The sequence below is a fragment of the Uloborus diversus genome, chromosome 1 (genome assembly GCF_026930045.1).
Source record: "Uloborus diversus isolate 005 chromosome 1, Udiv.v.3.1, whole genome shotgun sequence".
Taxonomy (NCBI): domain Eukaryota; kingdom Metazoa; phylum Arthropoda; class Arachnida; order Araneae; family Uloboridae; genus Uloborus; species Uloborus diversus.
The window spans coordinates 195,929,736-195,943,051 of record NC_072731.1 but is presented as its reverse complement, the minus strand read 5'-3'; the positions used below and the strand labels follow the sequence as shown (position 1 = coordinate 195,943,051).

Genomic DNA, 13,316 nt, shown 5'->3' with positions numbered 1-13,316 from the left:
AAAGTGCCTTGCTTGATGTTTTGATTTATGTAGGCCAATGCTGAAAATTCAGATTTAGAGATATGTTTATAAAAACTCCTCAAAGAAAGTCAATAATGTCTGAAATAGTTGCATGTACCACAAAATTGAGAAAGTGTTATTTAGTTTCACTTTTTCCTGTTACTTTTTAAAACATTCTCCCCATTCTTGAAATTATTCTGCACACCCCAAACTGTGAGCCACTGGTCTGCAATATCATCACAAATGAGCTTTTTCCTATATTAGCTTGTTTCTTGAAGGTATGAAGCATTAAATAAAAGTACGAGGGTAAATCAAATATAAATGGTAATTTTTTTTATATGTTTATTGAATAACCTTATACATAAATCATGTATTTAACATTTTTCAATATAGTCTCTTGCATGATCCAAACACTTTTGCTACTGATTTGGAAGTTTTCTTTATTCCCTGGTCATAGAAAGTTTGAGGGCGGGTGTTAAGCCAATTGCGCATGTGTTCCTCGACTTCTTTGTTGCTTCCAAATCGCTGTCCCCTCAGCGATTCTTTCATAGGTGCAAAAAAAAAAAAAAAATGTCACAGGGGGATAAGTCAGGGCTATAAGGAAGGTGCTCGAGAGTTTCCCAGCCCATTTTTCCCATTGTATCCCTTTACAAAGCCGCAGTGTGAACCCTGGCATTGTCGTGAAGGAGTATTACATTTCTGATGGGCATGTCCCATCTTTTCTTCTGATAGGTGACTTTTGCTGACCGTAACAACTGGCAGTAGTAAGCTGCGTTCACCGTACGTCGATCGTGCTGAAAATCGATCAATAAAATTCCCCTAGAGTCCAAAAAAATGATTGCTACGACTTTTCCAGCAGAGAGACAAGTTTTGGCCTTCACTGGGCAACCTTTGTTCTTTCTTCTCCATTCCTTACTGGTCATTTTGGACTTGGGGGTAGACGTGTACCCACGTCTCATCATATGTCACTATGGGCATCCCCTTCTTGCTGAAATAGATTCAGAACCGTTCAGCGATTTCCAACCTGACCTGTTTTTTGGTTTGCTGTCAACAACCTTGGTACCCATCGAACACAAATTTTTCTGAAACCGAGTTGATTAGCAATGAGGAACCTGCATGGTTCGGGTAATCGCGGAACGTTGATTGATTTGAATAGTCTTCTACTTAAAACTCCCAAAAATGAACTCAGTTTTTAAAAAACTGGCTTGGATTCTTCAAAATTACAGCTTAAAATTAGCTAAAAACGGAACGAAGCTTACTTGACACAAAAAGAGGAGGGGCATGCACAACGTCAAGATTCAGTCCCTGGGTTACAATAGAACTTGTTCCGAAGGAGTCGAAACGAAGGGGATATGAGCGCAGCGTGGTTTGCCGTTGTTTATTGAAAACAAAGGTGCTCTTATTTTGATCTTCAGAAGAGGAAGAGGTGTATATCTTAGCTGAATCACCCACCCTCAACCCCCGAAATTCCGACAAGAAAACTGACTTTGAATTGAACATCAATATCTTATTCACAAGTAAATTACTTCAAATTGTTTACACAATAAATTAAATACAAAGCATTTATTGACCCTCTATATGTCATGGGCATACCGTTTATTGAGACACAACACCCACCCCTTTGAAAAATTCATTTTGAGCTGTACATCATTAACTAATTCAAAATAAAATCACTTTAAAGTAAAATTTAAAAATTAATAAACAAAAATGAAAGATTTATTTCTATATTTATGGATACCACTCAGAATTTTACAAACTAGACCAGTGCCAGTGACTGCAGGACCTGACTAACTAAAATTGAGGCCAAGGCCTACAATGCTTTGGAAGCCCCCCCCCCCCCCTCTATTCTATCACTTTAAGTAAACGCAAAATAATGTTTAACATTTATTTAAAACATGATTCATGATTATTTTTTTTCATTTTCACAAAAATACATGATTTTTTAATGCTGTGCATAGGTTTTTAAAAAATTCGAAGCCCCTTAGGAAGATTGACCCCAGGCCCAGGGCTTAGTAGACATGTGCCTTAATCAGGCCTGAGTGACTGTCCAGCTTGCAAAAGATGCTGACATTCATAAAACATTATTTGTGTTCATTAATGAGGTAGAGCAAATGAACACTACTTGCCATTTTAGCCATGAAAAATAATGACACTCAAAAAATGAATTAAGAAGATATCAAACAAACTGCTAGTGTCAAGCTAGGCAGATACCTCTCCCCGCATGGAATATGGGGGAATAAACCTTCTTAATTTAATACTTTATAACATTAAGCAGATATCAACACTTTACTGTTTTCTATCTTTGTTTGTCAAATTTACGCACTTTTTTTTCCTAATGGGGTTGTTTCCATCAGTCAAAAGTACTACTTTTAATCACTGAAGTTTATAGAACGAAAAAGAAATAACAGGGAGCCAGGCAAATCTTTTATTTTCAAAACGTTAAATTTTTAATTTTTCAAAACGTCTGACTTTTAAAACAAGGCGTGGTCTTTATGACATCAAAAGTGATACCCTTTAGCGCTTTTATTTAAAAAATGGTCAAATCCTATGTTTTTAAGCATGCTCTTTCAGGAAAAAATATTTCTTATAAATTTCGGAAACACCTCCATTCTCTTTATATCTTTTTTTTTTTTTTTTAGGCCAGTTCAAATTGATATTATTGATCTGAAGAATAACACGTAATGTGTTAGGTTAATTAATATTCATTATTTTTGTGCTTTTAAATGCTTATACATGTTTTCAGATTGATTTAAATGCATAGTGAATTAATTTTTGATTGCTTCTTTTTTATCTGATGTAGTGACATTTTACAGATAAATATAATTTAGTTTTTAAACTCTATTCCTTTTTTCGAAAATTGTTTTTGAAAAGTTAACACTACTTTTTAGCCTACTTTCCCAGTAAAAGCCAGAAAAAGAAGATAAAGCATGAAAGAAGGCTTAATGCATCTTAAAAATGTCGCGAAAAAAATATATATATATCGAAAAATTAAATTGGAAAGTAGGGTATTGAGATGGGGAAAAATGTCTGTCGGTCTGTCTGTCTGACCCCCCTAATAACTTTTGAATGAATAGTCCGATTTGGCTTTTCTCGGATGACTTTTCGTCCAAAAGCTCACACTTCTTTGCATTGAAAAAGGTGTTCCTTGTAACACCGAAACACGTGTCTGCAATCATTTGCAAGTTTTGTGCTTAATAACGTTGGATTACTGACTTTTTAATTCTCAGCACAAAGGTATTTATTCTTCATAAACTTTTTTTTTGTTCGAAAGATCTCGGCGAGGACACCTCATTCACATATTTCACTTTTTGATTTGAACTATTTTTTGTTCAATTTTGAACAGTTCAAAAAAACTTAACATTAGCGCCTACGTGGAAACTGTAAGTCAATGTAGATTTCGTACCTGAAGGCGGATTTATTTCAAACAAATTTTGTTGGAAATAGCTCTTGACGCCAAACTCCAGACTCTGACTCCGAGAATTTAGAGGCACCTGAGTCCGACTCCGACGCTCGACAATTAATCGGACTCCGACTCCCCGACTTCGTAGCTTTGGCAAAAATTTATATACGGAGGACCAATGACCTACTCCGATTTTTGGATATTCGTCTCCGACTCCTTTATCCCAAAATGAGATTGACTCCGACTCTGATTCCGCAGCTATGGTTTTCACTGTGAAATAATTATTGTTGATATGATTTGTTTTTATTTTCATGCTAAAGTTTTAACTTAGGTATTCAGTTTTCGGCGAATAAACTCGAAGTTATTTATGTTTCTACATAACGATATGCGCAGACGTTTTTTTTTTTTTTTTTTTGGACAATGAAAAGTATTTCTTTAAGTTGACATTTTATTGTTTTTATTTATTTTGGTAAGTGCATTAATTCATTAAAAAAATTATTTTTGACTACAAGGAAAAAAGAAAAGATTTTTTTTTTGATATGATGTATTTATTCTAATAAGTTTATTAATTTTAATTATTATTTTTTTGTTTTGAAAGCTGTTAAATAATTTTTTTAAAGGGAAAAAAGTGTATTAGCTGCTTTGTTTAAAATGTGCTGTTTTTTTTTTAATGGGTATTCGGGAAAGTAGGCTCGTGTAGTTCTAGACGGAACTTCTTGCTTAATATTAACTACCTATGTAATTCAGATTTTTATTCATTAACAATTAAATTACAAAGATGTTCGTCTATTGTGCATTGAAATTACAACGAACCAGCTTAATTTTTCTGGTCGCATGGGGGGCGGGGGGAGGGTAACGTCACGTCTTCGTACTACCCGGGTTTTGGACGCAGAAGTTAGAGCAGAGGAAAGTAATACAAATTAATAAATGAAAACTATATTAATCTTTATTGTCACTTCTTTCGAATTTTCTACTTCTTTCAATATGTTTTGAAGTAAAAAGAAAATATGATTTTTAATTTAAAATTTTTGAGAATTTATCATTTCTTCAATACGTTTCTTCCTCATTTTTATTGTTTGCTCTTAAAGTATTTTATATATTCATTATTATTTTTATTCATGAATTTTGCAGACTAGAGATGCAAATCACTCAAAAAGCCTCTTCTTTTTTTTTTTTTTTTTAAATCTTAAAAATTACTGAAAATTCAAATCGAGACTTTTGATTTCAATAATTGTTTTGAATGCAATAGTTGAAGCAGAGCAAAATGAAATAAATCAGTACATAAAAAATAACATTCTATCCTCAAAGAAAATAAACTCGTTTCAATTCGAAGAATAAAAAAAGGGGGGGGGGGGGAGGAGTGATCAGGGATGGCTTTTGTAAAAAGTAAAACAATTTTATATAATTAATATACAATTCTGTTAGTTTCTGTAAAGTAACTTTTGCAACAGAAGAGTGAATAACACAATTTAGTTTTTTCTCTCTCTCTCTTTTTAACAGTGTTGATGGCATTGCACTATTTTTATCTCTTGGTACTCTAAAAATATTCAACTTGTTATGTACGATGCTGAATATTTCAATGAGGTAAAATATAGTACTTGCAGTTCGGCAGTTTGTGCATGTAGCCATCTTGAGAATGATAGCAATGTTCTATACACGCACGTGCGTCCAGTGCCAGAAGGAGCGGGGAGCGGGAATGAATCTTGACGTCATCAGTGGAGATGGGGAAGCTAAGGGGGCGGGAATAATCGGGAGACTTTAAAAATTAATTAAAAAATAACTAGCTGTCCGAATGAACTGAAATCGGTGTCTATCGTTATAAAATGGCTTAAATTTTCATTTAAAAAAATATAAAAAATGCATGCAGGTTCCTCATTATGGATTGAACACTTCCATAGCTTTTACCCACTTCCAATGAAATTTCTTCAACAGTTAATCGGCGATCACCTTCGATAAGGTGTCTAATCTCACGGATGTTGTCATCTGTTAGGCTTGATCTTGGGTGTCAATTATGACGTTCGTTTTCAACTCGTTCTCGTCCGCTTTTAAATTTTCTCGCCCACGTATACACACTATTCTGAGATATTGCACTCTCTCCAAATTGTGCTTTCTAAGGGGTAAAAATTTCTGATGGTTTAACACCTTGATTGGTTAAAAATTTAATGATAATCCGTTGCGCAACAGCTGAAGGTACCTCTTGCTCAGTCATGGCTATACTAACGGTTAAATACGAGTCAGCACATGCACCTGCCAATGTTCCCCACTCCTCATAAACCAAATATCTGCTGTACATAACATCATCTGGCTAGAAAGTGCATTCTAGGAAGAATAACAAAATTACCGTTTATATTTGATTTATCCTACTGACAATCCCTGTTAAAATTATTCTCAGCTACTAAATATGGCATTACTGAAGTACTTTTTAAAATTTGAATTTGAGCTAAAATTATTAATGTTTGATAAATCATATTTAATTAGGAAATATTTTATTATTCTTTAATTATTCTTTCTTCGTATTTTATTAACTCTTGGACCTTTTTGCATATTTTGTAATTAAAGAACATCAAATAATTTTGTGAAGCAAACCACTTTTTTAACCAAGCTAAGTTTAAACCTATGAATTTGGCATATTCTAGAATTTAGCTGGTTTTAAACCCATGTTTTGTATGATTTTCGTTTTTAATTTTGTGTACACTTTATTATTATTATTATTATTTTGAGCTGTTATGTAAATAAATAAAAATTATACAAAATTATATATTTAGATTACCAATTAAAACCATCCTTTATATTGTGTACTTTTTATAAGTCGTGTATTTTTTAATTTTTATATACATGTTTAGACTCCATAAAGTTATGTCTTTAACTGGTGTTAAGTATTTTATTTCTTTGTAGTTTATTGTGTCATTATTCTTAATTAATTGAAAAATTTAAAAAAAAGTACAAATTATAAACTTAAGTTGAAGTATAAATTTGCATTTAGTGCAAAAGCAGCGATTTAAAAAACCTTTATATAATCATATTTTCCTACTGACAGATGATTTTGCATCTGCTTGTTAATAGATCTTATGAACTCATTGAAACTAAATTTAAAATACATCTTATTAAAGGTTTTCATAAAAAAAAAAAACTTTTTTTCCCCATTTAATCAGCTTAAGTTTTCTTCATTTAAGAAACTAGTTAACTGTGTTGTTTAAAAAATACAAAAGTATCATGGAAAAAAGTGGTGTTTGCTATTGTTTTTTTTTTTTTTTTCATTCTTCTCTCTTAAGTCTTTAATGTTAGGAAGAAATAATAACATGTTTGGAAGAATAATGGTATCTTCATAACAGAGTTGTTTTGTTTCTTTTTTTTTTGTATTGTAATAATTTGTTCATTAATTATAACTCCACATTTGCATCAAACGTGCTAGAGGTATTATCTCTTGCACGTTTGAATTCTCTGGGAAATTTGGAATTCTATTTTTTCCAAACATAAGCCTTGGAAAGGGCCACTACTGAAGCATTCTGAAACACTGGTCACTACCGGTGTGTTTATCTTACCTATTATGCGTTTTTATATACACTTTTTTCACAGTCTCTTCAAAAACCTATGAACAGTGCTTCACTGTATTATTAAAAAAATAACACATTAATGGTTTAGAAGGAAATACTCTATAAATGAATTGGGTTATAAAATTTACCCATCAAGATAAATCGTAACAGGTACATGACATGACACCCTCAGAGACCATCCACACCTTCCAATTGCTTGGTTTATCGGTTTTAAATGCTCAGATAAAACTGAGCAAGTGGGTCTCTGAGGAACTTTGTTTAAATACATAAAAAACTAGTATGTTGTGGCCATCACGAAACTTTCTTCTATATTTTTCCTTTCTCTGATCCCTCCCCATGCTTGACGAGGAAGCAATATTCCTAACAAAAACAAAATTACACATGCAAAAACTTGACGACCATCCCAATGTCTGAATTATTGTAAAAACAAAACAAAGAGCGAAAATTGAAAGTTACTTTAAAAGCCTTACTTGAATTAATTACAAATATTTTATTTATTAACAAACATAAGATGGCAACAGTTAAAAATTTTAAATCATTGAGATAATATTTCCGATCATTTCCATACAATTAAAATCACGAGAAATACGCAGACGACAATCTATTACGATTTATCTTTCTTATTGTTGCATTAATAAAACTATTTTTATTCGCAAAAAAAAAAAAAAAAAATCAACACCTCTTGGAGTGATTGGAGTCAAAATTGAACCAAAGCCTGTTTACGTATGGATTCACATATATTCCAAATCTCAACCAGAACATAGCATTACTTCTTGAGATAGGGCACTCACAATGGAAAATAAGAACGGGCCCGATTGAGCTACCCCCTTTTTAGCTGCTGACACCAAAATAAAATCAGCTCTTATACCCACTAAGGGCTACTTGTCAAAAAATTTTTGTTTGATTCCGTTCGTTATTTCTTGAGATACAGCAGTCACAATTGACGACAAAAAACGTTCTATAACTCAACCCCCTTTTGAGCTATTGACACCAAAATTGAATCAGCACCTGCGCCTGTTAGGGGCAACATATGGACCAAATTTTGTTTGATTCTGCCAGTTACTTCCTGAGGAATAGCAAGCACGCGTAACTCAAAAAACGTCCCATTGCTCCACCCCCCTTGGAGGAATTCGCGCCAAAAACCAATGGGCACAAGTTCACATAGGGGCACATATGTGTGCCAAATTTCGTTCAATTTCATGCGGTAGTTTTTGCTGTAGAGCGGCCACAAAAAAACTGGTCACACACAGACGTGACACACACACACACACATACACACACACACACAGACAGACAGACATTTTCCAAAAATAGTCGAAATGGACTCAGCACACCTCAAAACGTTCGAATCCGTCAAAATTCGAAATTCGAAAATTTGCACGAATCCAATACTTTCTTCTATATATTAGATATAGAAGAAAGTAATTACATTATTATCTGTTACAATTTTGATTTGCTCTTGACAAAAACGTAACAGGTATAAAAGAAAAATATTCAAATGTATTCAAACAGAGAATATTAAAACAAGCAAAAAAAAAAAAAAAAGAAAATGTAGAGAACAATAAAACTGGCCTAACATGGCACTTTAAGTGGTTTCTTGTCTCCCCTGTTCCTGGTAAAACTGTGATGAAATAGGAAAATTTTGCTGTAAAAATTAGCTTAGTGATGACCTGAATTTTTGCTAAAAATGCTCTTACGTGTAAAAGATTTTTGCATCTGTATCATAGCAAAAATATGACTCTTTAGACTGCTTTATTGTTATGCTTTATTTCTATAACAGCCATGAAAAACTAACTTTTCCTCCAATTTTTCAAACTATTTATTGTTTTTGCAAATCTAGAATTAAGCAATGTTATTCAAGCCGTCATGTTATACCTTTTCATCTCTTGATAAGCATACTTTTTACTTTTACGCATAATTTTTTTTGCAGAAATGGCAATACTGTCATAGTCCAGAGAAAAATTCCAAGGAAGATAAATTGTTAGAAGTTTTACGAAAACCAAGAAACTGGGCTTAAAACCATTTGTAATGTTCTTCATTTCTCATTGAACCTATTTATAGCTGTGATAAAATGCAATTGAAGACCTTAATCATTTGAAATGAACTCAGTTGTTAGTCTCAGCATTATTTGTTGTATTTTTTAAGAATAAATTTTTTAATGAAGTTTTATGCTTTCTTTTTATTGCATGGTAAATGTTTTGTGATAATTAATAATGCAAAATCAAGTAAATTGTAAGTTTGAAAAAAAAAAAAAAAAAGCAGCACAAGAGTACGTCTTGAATTCAGGTTCTGTTTCTCACAATCATGAATTGCAATAGGACCTAACTCGTTAGGTTTCTTGTTTCTACTAATAGAATGGAATAGAAATGGCCCAGAAATTTGCACTTGTATGTAATGTTATTGCTGGTGATTTTCCAGAATAGGTAAAACAAGGCATATACGTAAAGGAAGAAATGGCGATGAGGATGCAGTAATAAAGATAAATATTTTTTGCCTGATATCCACTAGCACACTTTTCTTAAAGATTATTTACAGCGTATAACGTAGTGTATTTTAGTATATTTTTTGTAGTGTATTATTTCTTATCAATCTTAAATAATGAAATCAGTAATCTGGAAGTTTTGCTGTTAGGGTTCTTTTAAAAAGTTTTTTTTCATGAAAAAGTGTAATTTTACACAAAAATCCTTTTTATGTAAAGTCTGCTTGAGTTAAGTCCTGTTAGAAATATGAATGAAATTAAACCGCATATGATTTGTATCTATGGCAAGGAAAATTTCACTCTCTAAATAAATATTTAAAGCAACTACTGTCATGATAATCTGTAAAATCAGAGCAACTTCAACTTTGGTCAGGTGAGGATGGTAAGTAATTCGGGATTTCTCAATAAATAAAGGGGAGAAAACATGAGGATTGTTGCAGAAGTTAATCTTATGTATGAAAATGCATTTATCCAGATGTTTTCGTTCATAAAACACGGAAAGGAATTGATGGTTTGATTTGAAATTTTCGTCCAATGTTCCTTTTCTATACAATAGTTCTTTTTTATAGTTTTTATCCCTAAAATTCAAAGCATTTCACAAGGATTAATTAAATATCTATATCGATGGCTAAGGTGCGATACCTCGTAACCCTTTTATATTGAGTTACGAAGTATCACACCTTAGCCATCGATATATATATTTCCCACTTGTACAAGAAAATATAGGTGACCAATAGTGTGAACACAAAATCTTACAAAATGTTTGCTTTCAATGTTTCATGGTTACAAGAGATTCCTTTTTCAAGGTCCTCTTCTGCTTAAGTCCCAAAGCTCAAATATTTTTTCCATTCCAAAAATAATTCATCCTTTCCCAAAACACTTGTATTCAATATATAGAGTAACAATAGTGAAGTTAGTTTTAAGATACTCTATTTTAGAACGACTTGTGGGAAGAACTTCATATTTACCGAAACAACCATGTGGGATTTAGTTAGGCGAACAGAAAAAAAAATTCCAAAGTATGCCAATAGATTGCACTGTCGTGATTCGCGTGGGCAATGAATACACAGCAAGAGTAGTATACATCAGTGATTCTCAACCTGTGGGGCGAGTACACTCGAGGGGGGGGGGGGGGGTGCGAAAATATCCAAGAGAAAATATTATATAAAAGAATTGATTAACTGACTGAAAGGAAAAGCAGGAAGGAATACAAATAGAAAAGAAAATGCATTTCAACATATTTAATAATTATCTTATTAAAGTAAACAACTTCTGAATCAAAATTTACTTGGTAAAAACATACCTAGTTAAAAAGAAATTCCGTAATTATTATGTCTTCCTTATGCCTGTCTTTGAAGAACAAGGTTTTTTGAAGGAAGGTTTAATATTAGAAGTAGCAACTCTTAGTTCTGTTTCTATATTTTGTCTTCAAAGAAGCCTCAGCAGAAAATCCTCTACTCTTGACCAACATTTAAATAGTGATTTATTATTAAGTTGTCTTTTGGTTTCGCCACTTGTCTTAAAGTCTAGGAATTTTTCTTCCTCTTCAATGGAGAGTCCTTCGGGAATCTTATAAAATGAATCTGGTACCCCCCACTCATAACTTGCTATGAGTTTGTTGTGAGCAGGAAAATACTTTGTAAAATTCTTTGCCTGCATGGCTAAATGATTTTCAATAGTTACAAAAAATTACATGCTCTTCAGCTTTATAAATTTTAGTACTGTTAGAGGTTGGTAATCAACCTCCTAGATTGCTTCCAATTTATTTGCATTCAGTTCTTTAATTTCCTATATTCTAATAAGAATGCTCAAAACAAAGTTATGCGTAGTAATATTAAATTTGTTTATGAAATTATCAATATTTTTATTTAATAACCTGCTTCACCAGTCCCAACTAGCTTCAGTTTCAAATTTTGACTGTGCCCTCGTATTGACGTGGAGGGGTTGGGGGGTCGTGAGCTCCCGTCAGTGTTCAAAGGGGGGCGCAGAGCCTAAAAGGTTGAGAACCCCTTTAATACAGGGCTTTACTGTTTAGTGGAGGTATGCTGACTACTGAGGCGTGCCATGCGCACCACATTTTGTGTTTATAGTTGAAAGCGAACGCATATCGAACTCCTCTCAATCTTCTGGCATCTTTATCGAACTCTTTTTTTCTTGGCACTAAAAATGTTTACTTTGTAAATATGAAATTTTGCCTATTTAACTATCAGTTTTTAGTAAATTCTTGGAACTTTTCGTTTTCGGACTTTTCGTGCGGACAGTTTGATCAATACATTTTAGAACTATTATTTTCCTTCTCCAAACTAAATCACATGACCACACGACTGTTCTTTTGAAATGTCAAGTCCTGACCAGTAGTTTTTAAATTAGAGCGTTTTGAAATTGTAACGTTAACTATAATCACCCTGTATTTTGAAACTTTGCCTTCATTACAGCATACGTCTCAACTGTTGAGTAATTTGCCTGCCAGTATATTTTGCAACCTTGCCCACATTTATAACAACTCAATTACTGTTTAACCACGGATTGTATGGAATTGGCAAACATCCAGCTAAGGCGACTCCATCTGAATGAGGGGAAAAATAAAAATTTTATGCGCGTATTCCGCCCATTTAAATGAGACTCTGCTTAATTTAGAGGCTAACATACATCTGCAAAATCTGACATCCCTGAAAACTAATAGATGCTTCCATTTCCGCGTGTAAACCGGATGTTTGCCTTTCCATACAATCCGTGGTTAGACAGTATTTAGTCATTGTCTTTTATTTTACAAACTTGCGGAACCCGCACAGCTTTGCCCATAGTAGAAAATTATAAGGTCATTTGGTTAGCCTGTATATCCTCTTAAATATTCACCAAATTTCAAGCTACGCTTACTCTTTTGAACACTAGGTGGCAGGGCTGCACGGGGTCACTCAAAACTTCCGGCGGAAGTCTTATTTGTATTGCTTCTTACGACGAATTGCTCTGTTTACGTATCTGTAATTTGATTGAATTTTTTAAATTAATCATGAATTTCAAAGGCGCAAAATTTTCGTAAAAAGAGCGGATGTTGTTCTGCTTTCGGGTACAGCATGAGGACAGGAGCAAATAAGATGTCAGAAATAAAGATGTTCAAATTTCTAAAGGTCCTGATCGTCGAATCAAAGCCAATGCTTTAAAGCGAAAGGATTGAATCGTAATGAATATTATGTAGTAAACACACTTTGTGCGAGGTATTTACGAGCTGGAAACATTCACCTTAATTTCATCAGCTTTGTATTTTTACTGTAATGTGTGAAGATCTATATTGATCTATATTAAATTGATTATTAGAAAAACTCAACCTGAACAATTTTTTATTTGCTTTCTGCAAAGCTGAAAGTTTCCAGTGTTTTGATGGGTTTCAAACAGTTTGATTTGTGTGATTAAAATAAAGGACCACTATTCATTACCTCGTGAGAAAAAAAACTTCCCATAGCTCGAACTACCAATAACTCGAACCATTTAGCCCGTCTCTTGGGACTTCGAGTTATTGACGGTACTTTAATATTAGGCGCTCTAATTGTAAACAAATTTAGATATTCGACAATCGGTAAACAAACACATTAATTAAAGTTATAGTATAGTATCATAATACAGCTATTGGTATTACATTCAAAGCAATTTTAACGCAGGAGAAAGCACTCGGAGATTAAATTTAAATTTTGTTATCTTTCAATTTTTTTATACCTATCAATCTTGCTACAGAAGCAAGTTGTAAACAAAAAAAAAAAAAGTGATGAACAAATATGCAATAAAATATATTAAATATCAAACCTGAAAATTATAGCAACTGTAAACCAATAAGTGCGTGTGAACTGAAAAGCTACAACAGGAGAATTGATTGAATATGACACCAAAA

General features: G+C 33.0%; 1 protein-coding gene across 1 annotated transcript in view; it reads left to right on the top strand.

The window, feature by feature from the left end:
- The window catches only part of LOC129218110 (oxygen-dependent coproporphyrinogen-III oxidase-like), a 37,653-nt gene extending 28,542 nt beyond the window's left edge, over positions 1–9,111 (top strand). The window contains 1 exon segment of the mRNA XM_054852310.1: positions 8,885–9,111. Coding sequence (XP_054708285.1) covers positions 8,885–8,971 — 87 coding nt within the window. The 3' untranslated portion in view covers positions 8,972–9,111.
- Positions 9,112–13,316: the final 4,205 nt, after the last annotated feature.